Genomic DNA, 21,490 nt, shown 5'->3' on the forward strand with positions numbered 1-21,490 from the left:
GGAAGTACATCTCAAGTCATTCACACCAACATGGACAATGACAGAGTCATACTTGTACCTGTTGTGGAGAGACTTAAGTGATTGCATGATGTGATGGATTCTGACACCTGACAGACAACTGACCATGATCTTTTCATCATCGAGCCTAGTGAGGGGGACATTGGTGTGTCTCACAACTGAGTCGGCAATGACTAGTATGTTTGGTTTACTGTTATGCCTTATGGGCTGTGTTTGTAAGACACTGGTGTGTTGTCTTCTGTGTGTGATGTGTTTGGTGTTGTGTCTGGAATGTTTGTGAGTGTGTTGGAGGTCTCTGCTGTTTAGGTAATGTTTTATTAAGGACCTCTGCATAAGTGGGTGTGTGTTGTGCTTGCTATGTGATGTGGGTGGTGTGTTTGTGCTGGCAATCTCCTCTTTGTCAGGAGTACTGACTATGGCATGAGAGAGCATGGATTCCAGGTTACCTATATAGATGCATTTCTCAAAAGTAGAAGAATTATATGCTAGGAGAAGAGGGCTGCCAGTGAACATTAGGCAGTTGCTACACTGTCTCAGTATGCCCATGTCGACTAGGGTGGTAGAGAAATGTACATCTGTGGCATTTCATTTTATTACACATCCTTCTCTGTTTAATTTCTTCAAATGCTTATTTTATTTATTTATGTATTTATTTGCATACCTTGACTAGAATGGGCACCGTTCCTAAATCAAGGCATAATTAAAGTTCATGAACTCACTTTTGTTTCTGTCACTGATGTTAGTCAAAAGTGTTCAATTTACTTTCTCCAAGCCTTTTGGGTTTCTATTACCATGACAGGAATGGACCCCATTCCTAAGACAAAGTATGATTAAAGTTCTTGAAATTAGCATTGTTTCAATTTTTGATGTTAGCCAAAAGTGCTCTTCGTAGCACCTGTAGTGTGCCCAGAATTGTTAACTCCTGCAGTTCATATGGAGTTACATGTATCGGGAGCACATCTAAACAAGACTATAAATTATTTTTTTATGAGAACCATTGCTCCTACCAATATTGGAATTGTCTGGGTATACTTCTTCCACACTGCCCTCATTTCTGCCTGCAAATCCTGTTACTTTATGACTTTGTGTCTCTCCATACTTACAATACTGCAATACTGTTTGCTTTGTGGATATGCAGGAGGTCCATTAGAGTGTGGTCTGACAATCCCCTGTATGCCTGGCATAGATCTCCTCTCAAAAGCCTGTAGGAGACAGAATGCAGGGATAGGGTCTTGATGCGGTCTGCATAGGTTATTTTACTTATGCCCTGTATTCTTTTAATGAGGAACCTCTGTGGATATTTCAGTTGTTCGATATGCCTGGTTAGGTACATACCAAAGGGGGCATTGTACTCAATGATAGGTCTGATGAATGCCAAGTACAGTGGAACAAAGACTTTCCTGGACTTAGATGCTGTACCTTTGTTTATAAGTTGAGCAACACAGAATGATTTCCTCACTACTGTAGACACGTGATGATTAAAGGCTAGATTAATATCTGTGTGTGTCCCTAAGTCCCGGAGGGCTGGGTCAACTCAAAGGGGTGTGTTGTCAATATGATAGTTACCATGGGTGAATGACTTCCCAAAGGACTAAAACATATTTTAGTCTGTATGTATTCATTTTTACCACGGATGTTCAGATTACTATTACCATGAGCTTAATTTATGAGCAAAATAATTAGCATTTACACCCTGCTCAAAAAGATCATTCTGCAGCAAGAATGAAAAATCTCTACTTTAAGCTGAACATGTACACATATCTGACAGCCAGCCCACGTTAAAGGTACACTACAGAAATAAATGTTGTCAACATGGGGTTAATTTGTACTGTTCTTCACATTTTGTGTGATTACATTTGCTAAGCTATGTGCAGATTCAAAACACCGCTAACTTTTCACTATACTCTCTGAAGTTTTCAGTACACACTCACAATGTTGATTCCTTATTAATCATAGTAATCATTTTAATATCTCACTCCAAAGGTAGTTAGTTGTGTGCAATAAGTGCATAAGATAATGAAAAAAAACAGCACTAATGGACAAATGTTTAATAGATTAGACCAAGGCTCGTAACACAGACAAGTATTAAGAGTTATGAGACATATGTTCTAATATCAGCCTCAGAATTCATTGACAGACTATGGCACTGCCAATGTACAATTCTGTCTGGAAAGCTGGTTCACAGCATAAAACCACCTCTTAATTGATAGGACTCCATAGTTAGCATACTGAAAATCTAGTCAGATGGCAAAGAAATGGCCCAAGTTATTGCAATTTATTTTTAAAATCCTTACAGAAATACACTGAAACTAACACTGCTGAATACCTCTCTGCATTGGTGGTTATAAACTGATAATCAACTGTTAGACAAGGACTTGCATACACAGTTTTTCTGAACTAAAGCCTGCTTTTCACGTATTTTTAAGATGTATACACACAGCTGTTGCTCTGCCTTTTGTGTGGATCAAGATTACAAAAGGTCTGTATGGACCATTTTACTCACTCCATTACTAAATGGTTCAGTTTATATTTGAGTCTCACTGACTGAGGACATGTTTCCTGTCCAAGGTGAAGATGGTAGTTGAATGGCAGTTAAGTGGTGCAGGTTACATGCATCATTAAGAACTGCTGGGGAGACAAACAATTACTTTTTTAAATTACCTTATAAAGAAATACATAATACATAAATATATTAATAAAATAAAATATATAAATAATAGAGTTTTCTATCAAGAGTTGACAGTGGTATATTGTACACCTGCCATTGTCTAGTACAAGTGAAGTGAAGCCTCTCTCCAACTGTTGTTTATGACAGGACTAGAAAATGCTGACTAATTCTTCTTCTTTCAGAAATGTAAATTAAGACAGTCTTAGGAAAATAGATAATGATAGTTTTCACTTAAGAATAGACATCACTGTCAGACTGGATACTTATTTTTCAGTAATGGGAAACATGGTGCACTGGACAGCTTGCAACCTCACTGACACTATGGCATAAAATATTTGCTTGACGGAGCTCCATATCAAAGGATTGTGTCATGTACAGCACCTACCAGCATCATCACTGTGGTGTCAGATTCCCATGTAGGTCAGGGATTGAGGAGGAAACATTTAAAACAAAAACTATCTTCCTGGTTTGTTTTTAAGGACCTTTCACTTTAGCTCAGTTATCAGAACATAGGCAAGATGAGTCCAGCTAACATCAGTGTAAGAATGCGGACACTGAACCATGTGTCACTTGTATATTATAGTTGAATTGGTTGTCAGCCACAATCGAAGGATGGGGAGGCAATATTAGTAAGGACAGTTTCCTTTATTTCAAGTACCAGTACTATGGAAAATTGAGCACTTTTACTGATCTGAGCTAGGCAGTCTGACATTGCAGATTCTGTACCCCCAATAAGTACACACAATGGAAGGGAAAAGAGCTATGAAGGTAAATGGGCGAATGCATGAATATAATTTTCTTTGTTTGAAAAGGTTACACTGTTGTTCGCCTCACTTTAAGTAAGCCAAAATGCAATTGTCAGGGCAAGCTTCACTTTAAGACAAAGACCTTTGTTTTGGGAGTGGCTCATTCTTTTAAAGTAGAAGAACCAGAAAGTGTAACCAGTGTCATAAACACCCCCCAACTAATTTTCCTGCAGATAGGTGTGCCGGGCCTTGTTACCATAAACATCTTTCCAGTGACCCTACCCTGGCATTCCTTTGGGGTATTCAAGTTAAACAAAATGTTTCAGATATGAAGGTGATGAAACATAAAGAAAAACAAAACAGCACAAATATGTTAATTTTTAAACATCCGTTAAATACACACAAAATAAGACAGAAAACAAATCTGCTGTTACAGTAGCAGGTGGCTGCTGTCACTTGAAGAATCATAACTTCTCTGCATAATATATGTAGTGCAGACTGTCAAACATGGGGAAAGATACCTACTTATTGCTGTCTCAACTATTAATGTGCCATAGTTTTTATGTTTCTAATAAAACATATTATATACAATCTCTTAACACAATGTCGATAGGTTACAGGCTACTTCCTAATCTTAGACACCAATTATTTAACTAATTGGCTTTCTCTATAAAAATGATCTAAAATGCTATATTCTGATTGTTCTGTACCTTCCTCTAATCATGTCTTTACAACTTCACAAACCTAGAATCGGAACTACGTTCAGACCCCAAATCTTAATCAAAACACAGCTATCAAACTGAAAGAGAGACTAATCACTCCATCATGTGTTCATTGCCTGACACCAGCCTTATCCATTGCAGAGTTATAGGGCGCTAGGGCCTATCCCAGCACTCAAAGGACCAGGGCAGGGATACTAATCCTTGACATGACTACACTCTATCACAGCATACATACAGTCCCTTGGCACAACTTGGCAAATCACCAGTTCACTTACTGTATATTTTTGAGATGCAGGGGGTAAACCAAGACAGCAGAAGGAAACTCATAGGGCTTCAAAAGGCACCCCATTTTAGAACCAAATTGAAAGACAAAGAACTATGAGACAAAGGTGTTACCTTTGCACTAGTTTACTGCTTACAAACTAATCAAACAAATCTAGGTACACAACACAGAGACCCCAATCCCAAGTATAAATATAAAGGTTATTTTACTTGCTGTAACTTTGTATTTGTTTTCCTAAATTCTCCTACTTTAAATAAATTCTGACATAACAAGACTTCTAAAGACAGCCCACAGAATATGCCTTTTTAAAGAATATACATTTATTGTGGTGTATCAAACGTGGTTTTCAATCACACACCATGCTGCAATTGTTTTTTTTTCTTTTTTTTAACCATACTACATTTATTATATTTACTGGCATAGAAGTATGCAGATACCAGTCTACCTACATGTACAGTTATCACCTTTACTGACATGCTCTACACCTGCTTTGCCATATGTAGTTTCATCAGGTACACAGCCTTGCTGGATGGGGTACACTACTTGGCCAGCATTTAGTCAGTCCCAGGAAGAAAAGCATATCACTCACCCACCACACACAAATCTTGTAATAGTATGCATTCCTACTTATTACGATTATTTATGTGGGTTACTGGCAGCAATAACAATTAAGTGAAACCCCCCCCCTCCCAATACTATGGTAAACAAACTGAGGATTTGACATGCACTGTCCAACTTTCACAAACAGAAAAAGCAATTGATAATACTTTCCATAATAAACTATTATACATGTGTTAAAGAGAACTGTGGGGGTTACCAGTAGCTAAATTTGTGACATATAAATTGAATATGCAGTCTCAGGGACATCCTTGATTTTGCCTCAGACTTTTACTTTGTCTGTCATAAAACTGGTGATTTTTATGGACAAACAGTATAGATTAAAAACATCAAATGCCAAATAATTATAGTTGGGAGAGTTTAGTTTTCAAAAAAAAAAAGTGCATTAATACAAATTCTTTAATGCTTGCATAGCTCTTAATCTTATAACTCAGTAATTGGGAGTAAATAAAACTTAGAAGGAGCACCTTTTATGTTGCTTGCACACGGAAAAGGCACAAACATACTAAAATTTAGTATAATACAAAGCACAAACATGCAAACAAAAACCACGGTAAAATACAAAATATGTTTAATAAGTGGAAGTAAGACAGTTCATGGTTGGATTTATGATCTGATAACATTTCATCCCTTGCTTTAAAATTAACCAGGGTTGTGATTTTATCAGTCTATAAGCCATAACTCATCATGTCTTACTGCTTACTTATGGGGAGCAAAAACTGAGAAATACTTTAGCAATTAAACGCTGCCATACATATCCAGGGAAAATTATTCAAATTAATCAGAATGAATGGAGAGGAAGCAAAAGATTTTATTTAACATTTGTTTACCAGGATAGTCTGACTGGGACAGAGCCCATTTTCAGCAGAGGCCCAGGGAGAAACACTCCACACACACGTCTTTGGAATGTGGGAGGAAACCGAAGCACCCAGAGGAAGCCCATGTGAATGCAGGGAGGACATGTAAACTCTGCACAGAAGGCACCCCAGTCGAGAATCGAACCAGAGAACATATTGCTGTGAGGTGACAATGCTAACTGCTGCACCACTGAATTTTATACAAATACTAACATGTTCAAGAGCTTGCAAAAGTAGAAGGTGTAATGTACTTTAACTGATATGTCATGCCTTATGCACTAAAAGCCCTATACAAAACAATGCATAGCTGATGTCTACAGACAGGTTAGAATATCAGAGTCACAATGCAGCTACACAATAACACCCAAAAGTTAGCCCTCTGAAATGCCACACAAAGTAAGCTTTACTTCAGACTCCACTAATGACAAAAGGTACCCCTCTGAAATGCCACACACAGCAAGCTTTACTTCAGACTCCACTAATGAGTTATTGACTTTAAATGTAGGCATTCAGCAAATGTGTGAGATGAGACTACTAAAATATTGGCATTGGGGGTTTAAGTGTTTACGCACAGTTATAAGATTTGATTCTCACATTTAAAAGGAAACTGGCTAGGCTTAAACTGGCCCAAAACAGTAGCTAACCTATTACTTACCTATGAACCTATGCACAACTAAATTATAATTTAATTAGCCTGTGAGTATTCAACGTTTCCCTTGTATATTGAGAAGAATAATTCAAGACTAAATTCAGGAATCTAATATAAACACTAAGTCAAACAAAAACAGACAGTTGTCCTGAACTTCTAATTCTAGGATCCTTTTTCTAAAGAAAAACAAAAGCATTATAAGCATTAACTAATACTACAAAACCTACTAGTTGCAAAGTCAGGCATGTATAAGTTATACTCAACAGTTTCAGTAGGCATTTCTCCCACTTCAGTATTGGTTTAACTAAACTTGTGAGATTCATCTTCTTATCCCTAGGGCTATGAATTTATGTCCTTCACTAAGTTCTGACAAACTGCAAAACTGGCAGTGGATTAAAATCTGAAGAATGGGGATGTTTATTTGGCATGACCTTCAAATAAAATGTCAACCTAAGTTCATTCCAGTCAGATGTATTATACAGTAAATGAATCATGTTATTATTTACAAGACTATGGAAATTCAGAGAACAAAAAACACCACACATTTACATAACTAATACTCAGAAAGAGTTCAAACTGTAACATCCTGGGATATAAAACAGAAAAAAAGAGTCAGTCCCACAACAAGAAAGACCTATCACTCCATTTTACTTTTCTGATATCTTTCCTCAAATGCTGAATAGCTGAACAACTTGCATACAGTATTTGTGTTTGATTAAGCAAAGCCCATTTAGAGAAGAGGCCATGAGAGAAAAGTTCCACATGGATCAGACATTTGACAATAGACACACGAGAATAATCCAAAACACAAGTATGCATTCATAGTCAACAACTGTGTGAATCATCCACAGGATAAAATGAGAAAGAGGAAAAAAGTTCTCCTTAAATTAAGGTAATTCCTGTGAAGTAACAAGCAAAACAAGAGTAAAGCCAAATTACCCGTTCACCGCTGTAATGCAGACCACCTCTTTCCATATGTCTGATGGTTCTTCCAAAAGGCATTTACTATCTTAAATTTGGTGATATATTTCATCCAGCTTCAGGTAATCCATTCTCAGTCACACAGAAATTTACACTGAAAAAATTGCTTTTCACCTTGCTTGATATAAAAAGCAACTGCTGTACGCAGCGAGCTTACATTCCAGCAATTCTAATGTGCAAACAATGAACAAGCTGCTTTCATGTGTCATCCTGTCCAGCTGGCCTCAGGCCATTTGTTTGCCAATATCTTACAAGAAGGACATTCATAAAGAAAAACACAGTGCTATGTTATCACAACCCATTTTCACACCCACACTTACAGAAGATATTTTTAGTCATGCCTTTATGTTTATATTTATTTTTATTCCTTAACTGCCCACAGAAACCGCACTTAGCATATCACAGTCTGCAAAGTGTGCCTTCTACTAACAGATGATGCTGTATGACTTTACATACTCTTAGGGTTTGGTATAAAGAATTTTTAAACCCAGCAAACAAAACTCAAGCAACTTGACTAAAATCAGACCGTTAATTACCCTACTGTACTACCACTTTTCTTAATATTTTATCAGAGTCAATTAGAAGATAATAAAATTAATGCAATACATGAACCGTGCTGACTGTGCTCCAACGAGAGGGAAAACATCCTTTTTATAGTGAGTTTCACATACAAGCCTTATTAGTGAACCCACACACTGACACACAGATCGCAGCCATGACAGAACTGTGTCAGTATGAGTGTGTTAAGGAAATACAGTGACTCTTGGAGCTCTCTGTAACAACACTCCTGATTGGACAACTGCACTTCCCATGCCCTTAACACCAACACGTTCTTAGCTCCCAACTACTGTACCTTAGTGTAAGAGGAAAACTCTGAGGTAGTGTAACCTCTGATTTGTTCCATGCTTCTACTTTCAGTCTTTGTTCTGACTGCTGCAATTGTAGTCCTGAGAATTTCAGCGGGACACCATAATTTACACCTCATTCACTCCATTTTCTTTTTATGCACAGCTAAGTTATCAGTATAATTCTAATATTAGTGCTACGTGATGCTATCTGAAATTACTTAATTTATTTTATTTTGCTTTTGTTTACCTGGTTTGTCCAACTAGGTTGAATAAAAAAAAAATTATTTTTCAGGGAAGGCCCAGGGAGAAAAACTCAAAAATATTATAAATACTTTAAAAGACATTCAGTAATATAAATAAACACACATTTTGCATTGTTGTTATTGCTGGTTCATATATTTTGTTTCACTGCTTACTGGAAAAATGTTGAAAACTACAAATTTAAAACGCACTCAACAAATGTTGCTGTATTAAACAAGAAATAGTTTTAGTATAAACAGGGGAGTGAATTAAAATTCATATGCAGTTATGTATAGAGGGGGCCCATGGTTTGAAAAGAGCCTGGGGACAAAAGTACAATTACTCCGCCACTGGCCATGTGCATTTTCAGTGAATCTGAGTTTCAATGCATTTTCAGTGAATGTGAGTTTCAGTGCATCTTCAATGAATGTGAGCTTGAAGGGAAGTTACTGCTGATCATGCCTAGTCCGTTTTAAATGTACATCTGTTATGCTTTGTGTAGTAAATGTCAAAAAGTGTCTGTTCTATAAAATTTGAAAGCAGTGTCAGTGGTGCAACAGGTAGCATGCTCACCCTTCGTGCAGGAGGCTGTAAGTTCTACTCCTACACCAAACAGATGGAATGCGGACACTGCAGTGCAGCATAATATGTGGGAGCTGCACTCTTGAGTGTGTCATCCTTCGGATGAGATGTTCAACCAAGGCCCCATTTGCCTGAGTTGGTTGTAGCTCAGGTGGAAGGAAAAAAAATCTCATAGTACTCATTGAAAAGTGTAGCATGCCCTAGCCAAATTTCCCCTGGTAATATGAATACCACTTTGTGTCTCCCCTGAAAAAGAGGTACTAGGCTAGTGGGACTAACCTAGTCAAAAAGGATTAATAAATTAAAAAGTTTTACATTTATATATATATATATATATATATATATATATGTATATATATATATATATATATATATATATATATAAATGTGTGTGTGTTTGTGTGTGTGTGTAATTATTTCAAAAGTAAAGAAGAAAACAGCATGCACGCTGACAATTTTTGAACAGTGTTTGTGGTAATTGGAGAGAGAGAGAGAAGTATTGGAATACTGGAATGGCTGGAGTGGAAGGGGGGAGCTGGTTACCCTGCCTATTATCCTATTTGACGAGGAGCCCTAATCAACAAGTATTTTTCATGGTAGGGATAATGAAGAAAGCAAGACTATTTCCCTCCTGTATACATAGACATAATTATCGTCATATAGTGTGATGGCTTCAGGGCACTTCCTTGCACAGTCCAAGATAAATAAACTACTTTGAAATCCATTGCGAGATTTTAATAATGGTCAAATAATGTCCAGTGAAATATGTTCAAATGGTACCTCTGATTGGCAGTGGAATCAAAGGTTTTTAAAAGCTTATGTGAGGGTTTCTCTTCTGGCATTCAGGTAACCCAGCACAGAGTTGCTCCATTTTTTTTTTTTTATTATTTGTGTCCAGTAAAACATTGCTAGAATCTCTGCTATAGTCTTGCCCCTTCCTAGGTTTCCCCCAGCACATGGTTATGTGCTAACAACATCACTAGACTTATTTTTATAAATATCATTAGATATACTTTTTAGCCTTTTGGCTTGGACAACAATTGGCACACTGCTTACTCTGTATCCTTACTTATTGCGTATAATAAATCATTTTGTAATTCAAGTGTGAATAAAAAACAAGATTGTCTTGTTCAGTTTCTTCATTTATATTTTCTCTTGCTCTGTGCAAAGTGTTATGTTCCACTGTGCCTTTTAAAAATGTTATTGGCTAACCTGCAGGTTGGCTAACTCTGTAATTTCCTGATCGTCAGCCTGTCATAAGGAAGGTAGCACTGTTTCCTCCCCTACCAGTGCAGTTACTGGAATCTCAGTGTTTAACTTCTCCGCCTCAAACCAGCATTCTTTAGCATTAGTTGCTACCACTGTCTTATTAAATGTTTTTAGTTTACTTTCCTTATGAGCCTAATACATAGAACCCTCCTCCTTTAGCCTCGAGTTCCTACAGGAATATCATTAGGGATAGGATAAAGTCCATCTTGTCTCTTAATATTACTCTCCCCCTTCATGCGACTCACCCTCTGTCTCAGAATGACTGAATACTACCTTCTCAATTTTTTGTATAGTTTGTTCTCCCTTTTTAAAAGCTTTGGCTTCAGTTTTACTTTTTTTTTTCCTCGTGTCATAGGTTCATAGGTTCATACTAGGCTATCTGCCCTAGGGCATTTATAAGCCTAGCCAGAATGTGTTTGGCTTTCGCCACCCATTTTAAATTTATTTTGCTATGCCCTTTTTCGAGGTTAGTATACTGTGCCTCTGTCTAACAGTGACACAGAAGTGATACCCGGGGTAAACCTATGATCTCCCATCCACTCATCAAGATTCCTCTTGAAGAGAGTCAATGAGGGACTCTGCCTAACCTGGACTGGGATTTTATTCCAGAGTGAAGGGAGCCTCTGGGTTATGAATCTGTCCCTCCAGCATGTCCTATTTATTTCAGTGCTGAGGTTCAAGTCTCTCGAGCGAGTAGCTCGATGGGATTTGGATTTTCTGAGGTGCAGCATGTCCATTAATTCTGGGTTGGACATGGCTTTATACGTCAGGCACAGATCACCTCTGAACAGGCGGTATGCCACTGAGTAGAGCTGGAGTTTCTTTAACCGGGCAGCATATAGCATCTGTTTGAGCCCTTTGATCCTCTTGGTGAGGTACTTTTGGGGTCTTTCCAGTTGCTGCAGGTGCCTGGTAAGGTACATCCCAAAAGGGGCATTGTACTCAATTATGGGCCTGATGAGGGATGAGTAAAGAGGCATGATGATGTCCCCTGATCTAGATGTGAATCCCTTCATGATTAGGTGGGCTATATAAAAGGTTTTTCTAAACACTTTGGCCACATGGTTGTCAAATAAGAGATTGCTATCAACTTGGGTCCCCAGGTCCCTAATTACTTCTTCTGTACTTAATGGATTACCACCTATGTGGTAATTTGTGGGCACTTTGTTTTTGCCAAAGGGGATGACTATACACTTTTTGGCATTTAGCTTGAGGCCATGGCTCTGGCACCAGTTGTCTGTTTCTATGAGGCCCTTTTGGAGGATGCTTGTGTCGGCTGGAGAGTCGATTATGGCGCCCAGTTTGCAGTCATCTGCGAACTTGGTCAGCCACAGTCCTTCTGTGTTGGCCTGTACCTCCGAGAAATATATACAGAACAAGAGAGGTCCCAGGACTGAGCCTTGTGGGACACCACTTGTAACTGGTTTGGAGTCTGACATGGCTCCAGCAATTCTAACCATGTGGGTTCTGTCCTTGAGACAATTTGCAATCCATCTAGTGACATAGGGGTTTATATTTAAGCTGGTGAGCTTATCTATAATGCCCAAGTGGGGTATTGTATCGAAGGCTTTTGCGAGGTCCAGGTAGGCTGTGTGGACCACCTTTCCCTCGTCAATGGCCTTGGTGGCTGTTTCAAAGAAATCAACTAGGTTTAAGAGGCAGGATCTGCCCTTAACAAAGCCGAACTGGGTAGGATCCAGTGTTTGTAGGTCCTCAATATCTTTATTTATGAGGTCCATGATGATCCTTTCCATAGCTTTGCAGACCAAGCTAGTCAGGCTTATAGGCGATAGTTTCCAGGATCCGTTGAGGCACCACCTTTATGGAGAGGGACCACTGTTGCTGTACGCCACTCTTTGGGCACATATCCTGTAGTAAGGCTGAGATTGAACAGTAGTTTTATGTTTGGGTTTAGCTCTTCTTGGAGTTCATGTAGGACGCAGCCCAGGACACCGTCTGGTCCCATTGATGCTGTGTTTTTGCTTTGGAGAGGTGGCTCTTACCTGAGCATCTGAGATGTCAGGGGGGCAGCACTCTGCTGGGATAGATATTTGCCCTTTTGGTGGGGGGGGAAGTTTGCGCTGAACCTGTCAGCTAGGATGTTGGCAATGTCTGTGGGTTCGGTGTATTTTTTGTCATTTTGACTAATTCTGAGCATATCTGGGAATTACCACCCAGGTTCCTAACATAACTAAAGAAAGCCTTGTGATTATCCTTAGTGTCCTGTGCAATTTTTCTCTTGAAGCTGGCCTTAGACAATTTTATCTGTGCCCGTAGTTTTTTGCTAATACTGATCAGTGATGCCTTCCCTTTTTGGGATTTTGCTCTATCATTTAGTAGCTTCCTCCTTCTATTGTATAGTTTGTTTATGGCTGGGGTCCACCAGACAGGACGTCTGCCTTTGGAGGATTGGGTCTTGGTTTTATTTGGGATCGCATGATCCATGCATTCCTGAAGGTGTTCATAGAATGTGTTTATAAAGGATTCTGAGGTCTGGGCCGTATTTTCCACAGGCCCGGGGGCTTTGAAGGATTCCACCTCAGTTTTGAGGAGTGTGAAATTTGCTTTAGAGAAGTTTTTCACTGTGGTTTTCTGGGCAGGGGGTGGGATCGGGATGTGAATATCCAGTGAGATTAGTCTATGGTCTGATCTTACCAGTGTGTCTAGCCTCTTGTTGCCTTAAGTCTTACCTTATCTAAGGTTTCCGTCTTACACTGACAGAAGTAGATTTAGAATTCTCACCAAGTACCGATTCTCACTCCACCTTCGGGAAATATATTTATTATTGTAACATTTCTCCCCATCACGCCCAGCCTGCTGCTTAGAAATTCTGCATTCCTGGGGCTTTCTGTTTTAGCCTCACAGAAAGTGAAGAATTCAGGCAGGTGGTGCATTTTTCATACTTCATAATTTCATTTTCTTAGAACATTCACATTCAGTGATGTGCTCTGTTAATTTCTGAAAGAGACTTCAATTACCTCGGCACCGTAAAAATCTACTGCCAATCATTACAGGACCGGAGTTCCGCTGTGGTGACCCCTAACTGGGAAATGCCAAAAGAAGAACAACAACTTCAATTACTTGTTTTGCAATATTTTCTCACTGCAATAAAATGTATTCTCTTTGCTTTGCAATACTTTAAAATGCTTTCAGCAGCTTTATATTTAAAACTAAGTAAACAAATAACTACAGTCATCGACATCTTACTGATTCTTGCCTGCATGCATGCATGCATGCAAGTGAAGGTGATGAAACAATGTAACAAATTAGACAAGAATCCAGATTGTTTTCATATACCAAGGATGTCAGAAATGAGAACAGCAGGTATGAGACCAGCATAATGTGGCCCACAGGGTGGTAACTCTGACAAAAATCTCTGAGTAGGACTAATAATTCTTTAATATGCAGTACAGGTGTATGTTTGAGGGCTGCAGTAAAATGTACATCACAGGATTCACTCAGATACCTTGAGGTTTCTTTCAATAAAAAAAATGTTTCGCTAGAAAATGGTGCCAAAAGGTACGATTTACAAAGACTGTAGTGTGGTCCGAACTGTAAAGAGACTCTTCCCACTCCTGCATCTCAAAATACAACATGGATAAGTGAAGATGAGGGCTTTGCAGCTGTTAACAAGATTCTCTCACCTGACTAAATGTGAAGGGATTTACTGATATTTACCCTAAGCATACGACAGTAAAAATAGAAATACATAGAGAATGGAGCTGCTGGACAACGCAGTGCTTCTTCTTGGGGAAAAAACAAAACAAAAAAAACATGTGACCTTATGTAAGTGAAGGCCCAGAATAGCAAGTGACACAGTTAATGAGGTCTAATGTTCTCTATTAATGCCTTGCCTTTGAAGTTAGAACATTTAAAATTCAAGAAGAGAAAAATAGAACCTTAGTTTAAAAAAAAATGGGCAGACCTTTCATTCAAACTTCATCTTTTCAGACTATTAAACAGTAGTTAATTCAATATACTTTATGCTGACAATATTCACACATTAAGACATGCTGCATTCACATATTATTGAAACTGTCTTTTTCTTCCTGCAAATCTACTACTAAAACTATTACATCTACTGAACATCTACTGCATAAACTAAATTGTGTGTGGGGAGGGGGTGTAACTTCGCACCACTCTAACCATTATGAACTGCAACAACGTCTTTACTTTATTCGGAGCAATTTGGTGACTGGTATGGCACAACTTAAGAACTTGTGTGATTGGCTGCAGGTCAGGAATATGCAGTGTGCCTTTGGCAGCTCCTAAACTACTTTTTGACAGCCTAGATGCCCTCAGGTGCTAATGAAGCATAAAAGTTAAGTTCAGTCTATGTTAATAGGGCTGGATGCAAGTCTGAATGCATCTCTCTTCAGGGAATTACAGTGAGACAAAACTGTTTTTAGTTTTATTTGTAAGGGAGCTGCAGCCCCTCTCACCCCCCCACTACCTTTACGCCAGTGAATGGGAAGAGGTTAAGGTGAACAGCAGCCCCCCTCTTACAAACAGAATAAACTAATCACCACCACTCCTTCATTCTGCAGAATTTGCTACAATGATACATTGACAGCTATTAAACTATCTACATACGCGCACACCTGCAGTGGTAATAACTTAATGACTTACCTCTGAAGTTACATACATACATTTTACATAACGTTTCATCTGCATGTATCACAGCTTGGGTTAGCCTACTTTGATTTGCCCTTGAACCCCACTTACTCTGTCAGACTATGCTGCCTTCTTCCTTAGCAGTGCAGGTTTACTAACAGAACTACTCTCATATTCATATGTAGTACATTATTCCCTACATGAATTTAGAAATGCATTCCCCCTTCTTATAAACGTAGCCCCTAGGAGCTTTCCACAGGACAGCATTTATGTCACACTGCTAGACTTGGGACAATCATTTGGAGAGCCCCCTTCAGAACGGTCTTCCATTGGGAATGCTGTGGCAGTAAAATCCTTTCCTTTTGTACATGCTGTTTGGCCTTGATTCTTTGATCTGTTTGGACCATAGGACTGATCCAGCATCCTTCTTGGGAGTACAGAATTGATCAGTCACCTGCACTGCAAATTGATTAGAAGTCTGATATCACTTCTCTTTCTCGAACCATGTCAGTGTTTTTTATCTACTTTCTGAAGCAGGAAATACTGAGCAGTCATCATTTCTTGGGTTCTGACTGTGTTTGTCTAGTGTCTTTTTAAATCTCAGATGCCTGATTTCTGCTTCAAGTCCATGGATTGGTTATCATGTCTTATATGGTATACATGTCTTATCCCTCTACATTGCTCAGTGCTGAGAATGCACATCAGAGGCCTGCACCTTGCAACAATTTAGCTCAAGTGCCATCCAGCTCTTCTATAGTTTATTGCCAGCACTTCATACCCAACTGTAAAGTTTCTCAGTGTCTTATCATTCATATATTGAAACGCTTGTGTCATTTATTAATCTGCATACACCTGGCTTCAGTACTGCCATAGTTGGTATAAAACACAGGTTCCTACTTAAGCATCACCATACTGAAGTAGTGCATGTGACTGTTCCTAGTGTTGCAGAGGTGCTGGGGGCAGCACATTTGTGCTACTTGATATTAAGTGCAGAGTCTGGCTAGGTCTTCCTTGTTTGTCAGCACCAGGCCATTACACACAGTTTTAAGTATGACATTTTGTTTTTATTCTTCCCATTTGTCCTTAATGAACTGTATTCAGCAATACAGAGAGTAACTCATCATGGAGTGACATTATAACATTCTTGTTGAATAGACAGCTGCTCTTGTCCAGGTCAAGGGACAAAATTTGTCACATCGGTATATTTGTTTTAAGTGTATGCCTTTCTGAATCTATATAAAATGTACATCACACCATTCAAATGTACAATTTTCAGCACCTGACAGATGCTTCACTAGATGGTCATAAATGTGCCATTCATAACATAGCTGTGTCAGTGGTTTAACAGATAACACACTCTCCACTGATGCTGGAAGATCAAAAAGCTGTGGGTTCCATTCCCACATCAGGTTTGTGGATTCATTTTCCAATGCTGACAGTGCAGCACAGTTTAAGGGAGGTGCTGCACTCCTGACTGTGCCGTACTTTAGATGGGACATTAAATCAGGGCTCCATCTGTATGAGCAGGTGGAAGTAAAAGTTCCCACTGCACTTACTGAAACTAATATGGGTAGTCTTTATTATACATATCTACATATTTGCATAATATATGTAGATGCAAATTTCACACATGCATTTTGATACATTTGTTTGAACTTATAGGAAATGTACAGCCCCTGCTATTTGCACTTATCCATCATAGTACTGGTCTTTATTAAAAATATCTTGGCTGGAGGTTAATGGTGTGCCTAATGGATACAAAGAAGAAACAGAATCTAACCAGGTGGGGGGTTGGCAGAATGGTTAAAGTGTTTACCTTACAGACACAAGGTGCTGAGTTTGATTCTCACATGGGGTAATTAGCTAGGCTTAAAATGACCCAGAAAGGTAGTTAGCCTCATAGTAATCTATAACCTTCTGAACAGTGCACTCCCATTTACATCACGGCCCTTAACATCAGAATATGTGTGACTCTACAGTGCAAACAGAGGTAGAGTAGCATGAAGGGGAATGGTTTCCCCATTAAATCCTGTATGCATTGTGATCACAGAGGAAATAGTTTGAATATCCAAAGCAGCTCTGCTGTCTGGGAATAATTTATTTATAGTTCGTCTCAGCTTGACTGAGAGAGATGCACTGAACATCTTACATGCCAGTACATGTAAAGGCAATGATAATTAATATGCAAACTAAAGGAATGTTCTACACGCAGTAAAACAGCGAAGAGAGAAAAATGGAGTAGGTACACTTGACTTTACAGTTGTATAACAGTACTACATGAATGCTGTGCCATTACCTAGGCAGCATACAGTCTGAGCAGGTAACCAGACACATTCAATCTTTTCTAAGATTATAACACAGCACATGTAGTTTGACTCCTTTCAACAAGGCATTATGAATGAATGTGTTTTTCTAACTTTAGTATAATTTGTTTTGGTGAATGAATTGTATAGAAAGCATATAAAAATGTATGCTTAATTATGTTGATTTTGCTGTAGGTTGTACATCTACTTCTTAATATAACATATGTATATGTGCAAATGATCTCCATGGGGCACATTTCAATATACAACACATTCAAATAGTGTTGCAGACTCCATGAATATTGTTGGTTTACAGTGTTTTAGCATCCCAGTCTGCTGTTCAGGTGTACATGGTATTTTAGAGTGTTATAATACTATACTGAGTGGTAAAGTAACTAATACTGCATCACATAGGTTCATAGGTGTGTACTAGGCTAATGGCCCTAGAGCCTTTACAAGCCTAGCCTGTAGAAGTGCCCTGGCATCGTGCAACCCGTTAGTTCCAAGTCCCTCTATCAAGTAGAGCCACTGGAGTGATCCCCGGGATGAACTTTCTATTATCCATCTGCTCATCAAGATTTCTCTTGAAGAGGGCCAGCGAAGAGCTCTGCTTGACATGTATGGGAAGTCTATTATAGAGCATGGGGAGTCTCTGGGTGAAAAACCTGTCCCTCTCCAGCATGTTCTGTTGATTGTGGTAATGAAGTTAAGGTCTCTGGAGTATGGGGTGTGGAGGGATTGGGATTTCTTAGATGTAGCATTTCTAACCGAGTTGGGTCAGGCATGCCTTTGTAAGTCAAGCAAAAATAGCCTCTAAGTAGGCAGTATGAGACAGAGAATTGCTGGAGTCTTTTCAGTCTGTCCATGTAGGACATGTGTTTAATGACTAGGATCCTCTTCGTGAATTACTTCTGTGGCCTCTCTAGCTTTGCAGGTGTCTAGTAAGGTACATGCCAAATTGGGCATTATACTCAATGGTTGGTCTAATGAGGGAAGAGTAGACAGAGATGATGACTTCATTCTTCCAGATGCAAATCCCTTAGTAATGAGATATGTCACATAGAAGGAATTAATGACCACAGTGGTAATGTGCTGGTCGAAGGAGAGGTTGCTGTCAACCTGCATCCCCAGACCTCTTATAATGCCTTCAGTGTTCAGTGGGCTCCCATCGATGTGGTAATTAGTGAGAACTGAGTTTTACCAAAGGGGATGACAACACATTTTTTGGCATTAAGCTTAAGGCTATGGTTTCGAAATCAGTCATTGGTCTCAGTGAGACCTTTCTGTAGGATGTCTGCATCACTTGGGGAGTTAATAATGGCTCCCAGTTTGCAGTCGTCTGTGAACTTGGTCAGCCAAAGTCCCTTTGTGTTAGCCTGGACTTCTGAGAAGTAGATGACGAACAGGAGAGGACCCAGGACTGATCCCTATGGGACTCCACTCATGACTGGTCGGCAGTCTGACTTGGATTTTACTACTTTCACACTGTCTGTTCTGTGAGCCAATTTGCAACCCATCTAGCGACGTAGGGGTCTATGCCTAGTTTGGTGAGTTTATCAATAATTCCTGAGTGAGGAACAGTATCAAAGGCCTTGGCCAGAATGAGGTAGGCTGTATGCACTGCCTTACCTTCATCCACAGCCCTGGTAACTGACTCAAAGAAGTCAACCAGGTTGAGCAGGCATGATCTCCCTTTCACAAAGCCAAATTGCATAGGGTCTAGAGTTTGGAGATTTCCTATATCTTTGTTAATCAGGTCCACGATGATGCGCTCCATAGCTTTACATATCAGACTCGTCAGGCTAATGGGGCGATAATTGCCAGGGTCTGTAGGTGCTCCCCCTTTATGGACCATTTAGTAGGAACAAAGCCTGAGGTGAGTCTGTGACTGAACAGGGTACACAGATGTGGTGCCAGTTCACTTTGTAGTTCATGTAGAACACAGCCAGGGATATTATCAGGTCCCATGGAAGCTGTATTCTTGGTTTTGGACAATGAAGCTTTAACCTGTGCTGCAGTAATGCTGGGTGCCTGGCATTCTTCTGGTATTGTGATTTGTTCTTTAGGGTGGAGGGGTAAAGTTGGCACTGAATCTGTCAGCCAGTATGTTGGCAATATCTGTTGGCTCAGTATAGAAGGTACCACTGTACAGTAACTCAGAGCAAATCTGGGTATTGCGGTGGAGGTTCTTGATATAACTACAGAAGCTTTGTGATTGTTTTCAGTGTCTGCTGCAATTCTGCCTTCACAGCTGGCTTTAGAGGATTTGATGAAGGATCTCAACTTTTTGTTGAATCTAATAAGGGAGTTTTTCCACTCTTGGGACTTCACATTTTTCTGCAACAGCTTCTTCCTTCTGTTGTAGAGTTTATTAATGGCAGGGGACCACCACACTGGCTTCCTTTTTTTGGAGAACAGTGTCTTGGTTCTATTGGGTATGGCTAGTTCCATGCATTTATGTACATGTTCGTACAATGCATTGGTGTATGATTCGGTAGTCATGCAGCTATTTTCCATTGGCATGGGTGCCGTGAAATTAGCCACCTCTGTTTTTAAGAGCCCATAGTCAGCTTTGGAGAAGTTTTTCAAAGTGGTTACCTTTGCAGAGGGTGTGAGTGAGATGTGGATTTCCATGGTGATTAGTTTATGGTTAGATCTGACCAGGGAGGGATTGACTACTGGTGTACAGCAACAGTTGCCCATGTTAGTAATAACCAGGTCAAGGATGTTGCTTCCTCTAGTGGGGGTCAGAATGAACTGGCCCAGGGCATTGGAATTGATCAATTCCAGGAAGCGTTAGGCCAATGTACTGGTGCTTGAGCAGTTCTCCCAGTTGATGGAGAGGTAGCTGAAGTCTCCTAGTATGAGAGTGTTGGGTTGGACCTTATCAGATTCCAGGGTGCTTAAGAATGTGGAGTGAGAGTCTAGGGACATGGTTGGGGACCTATATAGCAGGCTATGATCTGGATCGCCATCTTACCCAGTGTTAGTTGTACCTGAAGTATTTTAGATGTGTTATGCTGGGCTACTAGTCTAGAGGTGTGCATATCCTTTAGGATTATGGAGACACCACTGCCTTTGGAGCTACGGTCCATGTTTTGGGGCCGAAAGGTATAGAATGAGTTATAGCTTGGTAGTGCAGGGGTACTTTCTGCTGCTTTAAATCAGGTCCCCATTACAGCACAAATGTCGATGTTATCCATTTTGAGGTGTTCTTCGAGCGAGTGCATCTTGAAATTTAGACTTCTAGAATTGAGCAGCATGACCTTCAGATTGCATTTATTTATATGGTATCATATTGTACTGTACTGACCTATAATAAGTAATACTGCATTATACAGTATCATATTGAACTGCAGTGAGCTATATTAAGATACTGCATTACATGATATCATATTGTACTGCATTATATGGTATAAAATTGTACTACACTGAGCTACATTGAGTAATACTGCATTACCTGGTATCATGTTGTACTATATTGAGCTATACTGCATAGTACTGCATTATATAGTATCACACTGTACTGCATTTAGGTATACTCAGTAGTACTTTATTATAGGGTATCACATTGTACTACACTGAGCTATACTGAGTAGTACTGCATTGTAGGGTATCACATTGTACTGTATTGAGCCATACTGAGTAGTACTGCAATATTTGGTAACATATTGTTTTGTTCTGAGCTTCTTGACTAGTACTGCATTATATGGTATCATATTGTACTTTATTGAACTATACTGAGTAGTACAGCAATATATGGTATCAGATTATACTATATTGAGCTACACTGAGTGGTACTGCATTATATGGTATCATATTGTACTGTATTGATCTATATTGAGTGGTACTGCATTATATGATATCACATTGTACTGCATTTAGCTATACTGAGTAGAACTGCATTACAGGGTATCACACTGCAGTGAACAGAGCTATACTGAGTAGTACTGCATTATAGGGTATCAAATTGTGCTGCAATGAGCTATATTAAAATACTGCATTATATGTTACTGTATTGTACTGCAGTGAGGTATATTAAGATACTATATTATATGTTATCATATTGTACTATTCTGAGCTATATTAAGG

General features: G+C 39.3%; 1 protein-coding gene across 2 annotated transcripts in view; it reads right to left on the minus strand.

Annotated features, from left to right (window-relative positions):
* The window catches only part of LOC122800943 (ephexin-1-like), an 822,598-nt gene that overhangs the window by 447,359 nt on the left and 353,749 nt on the right, over positions 1-21,490 (minus strand). The window contains exon 1 of one of the 2 annotated variants that reach the window (XM_044070327.1): positions 7,501-7,674. The exons of the other annotated variant lie outside the window; for it this stretch is intronic. Coding sequence (XP_043926262.1) covers positions 7,501-7,563 — 63 coding nt within the window. The 5' untranslated portion in view covers positions 7,564-7,674. Of the gene's footprint in view, positions 1-7,500; positions 7,675-21,490 lie in introns of those variants that run through there. 2 annotated transcript variants of the gene reach the window in all.

This window comes from Protopterus annectens, chromosome 4.part1 (assembly GCF_019279795.1).
Source record: "Protopterus annectens isolate FY-2018-M chromosome 4.part1, PAN1.0, whole genome shotgun sequence".
In the NCBI taxonomy this organism is placed as follows: Eukaryota; Metazoa; Chordata; order Ceratodontiformes; family Protopteridae; genus Protopterus; species Protopterus annectens.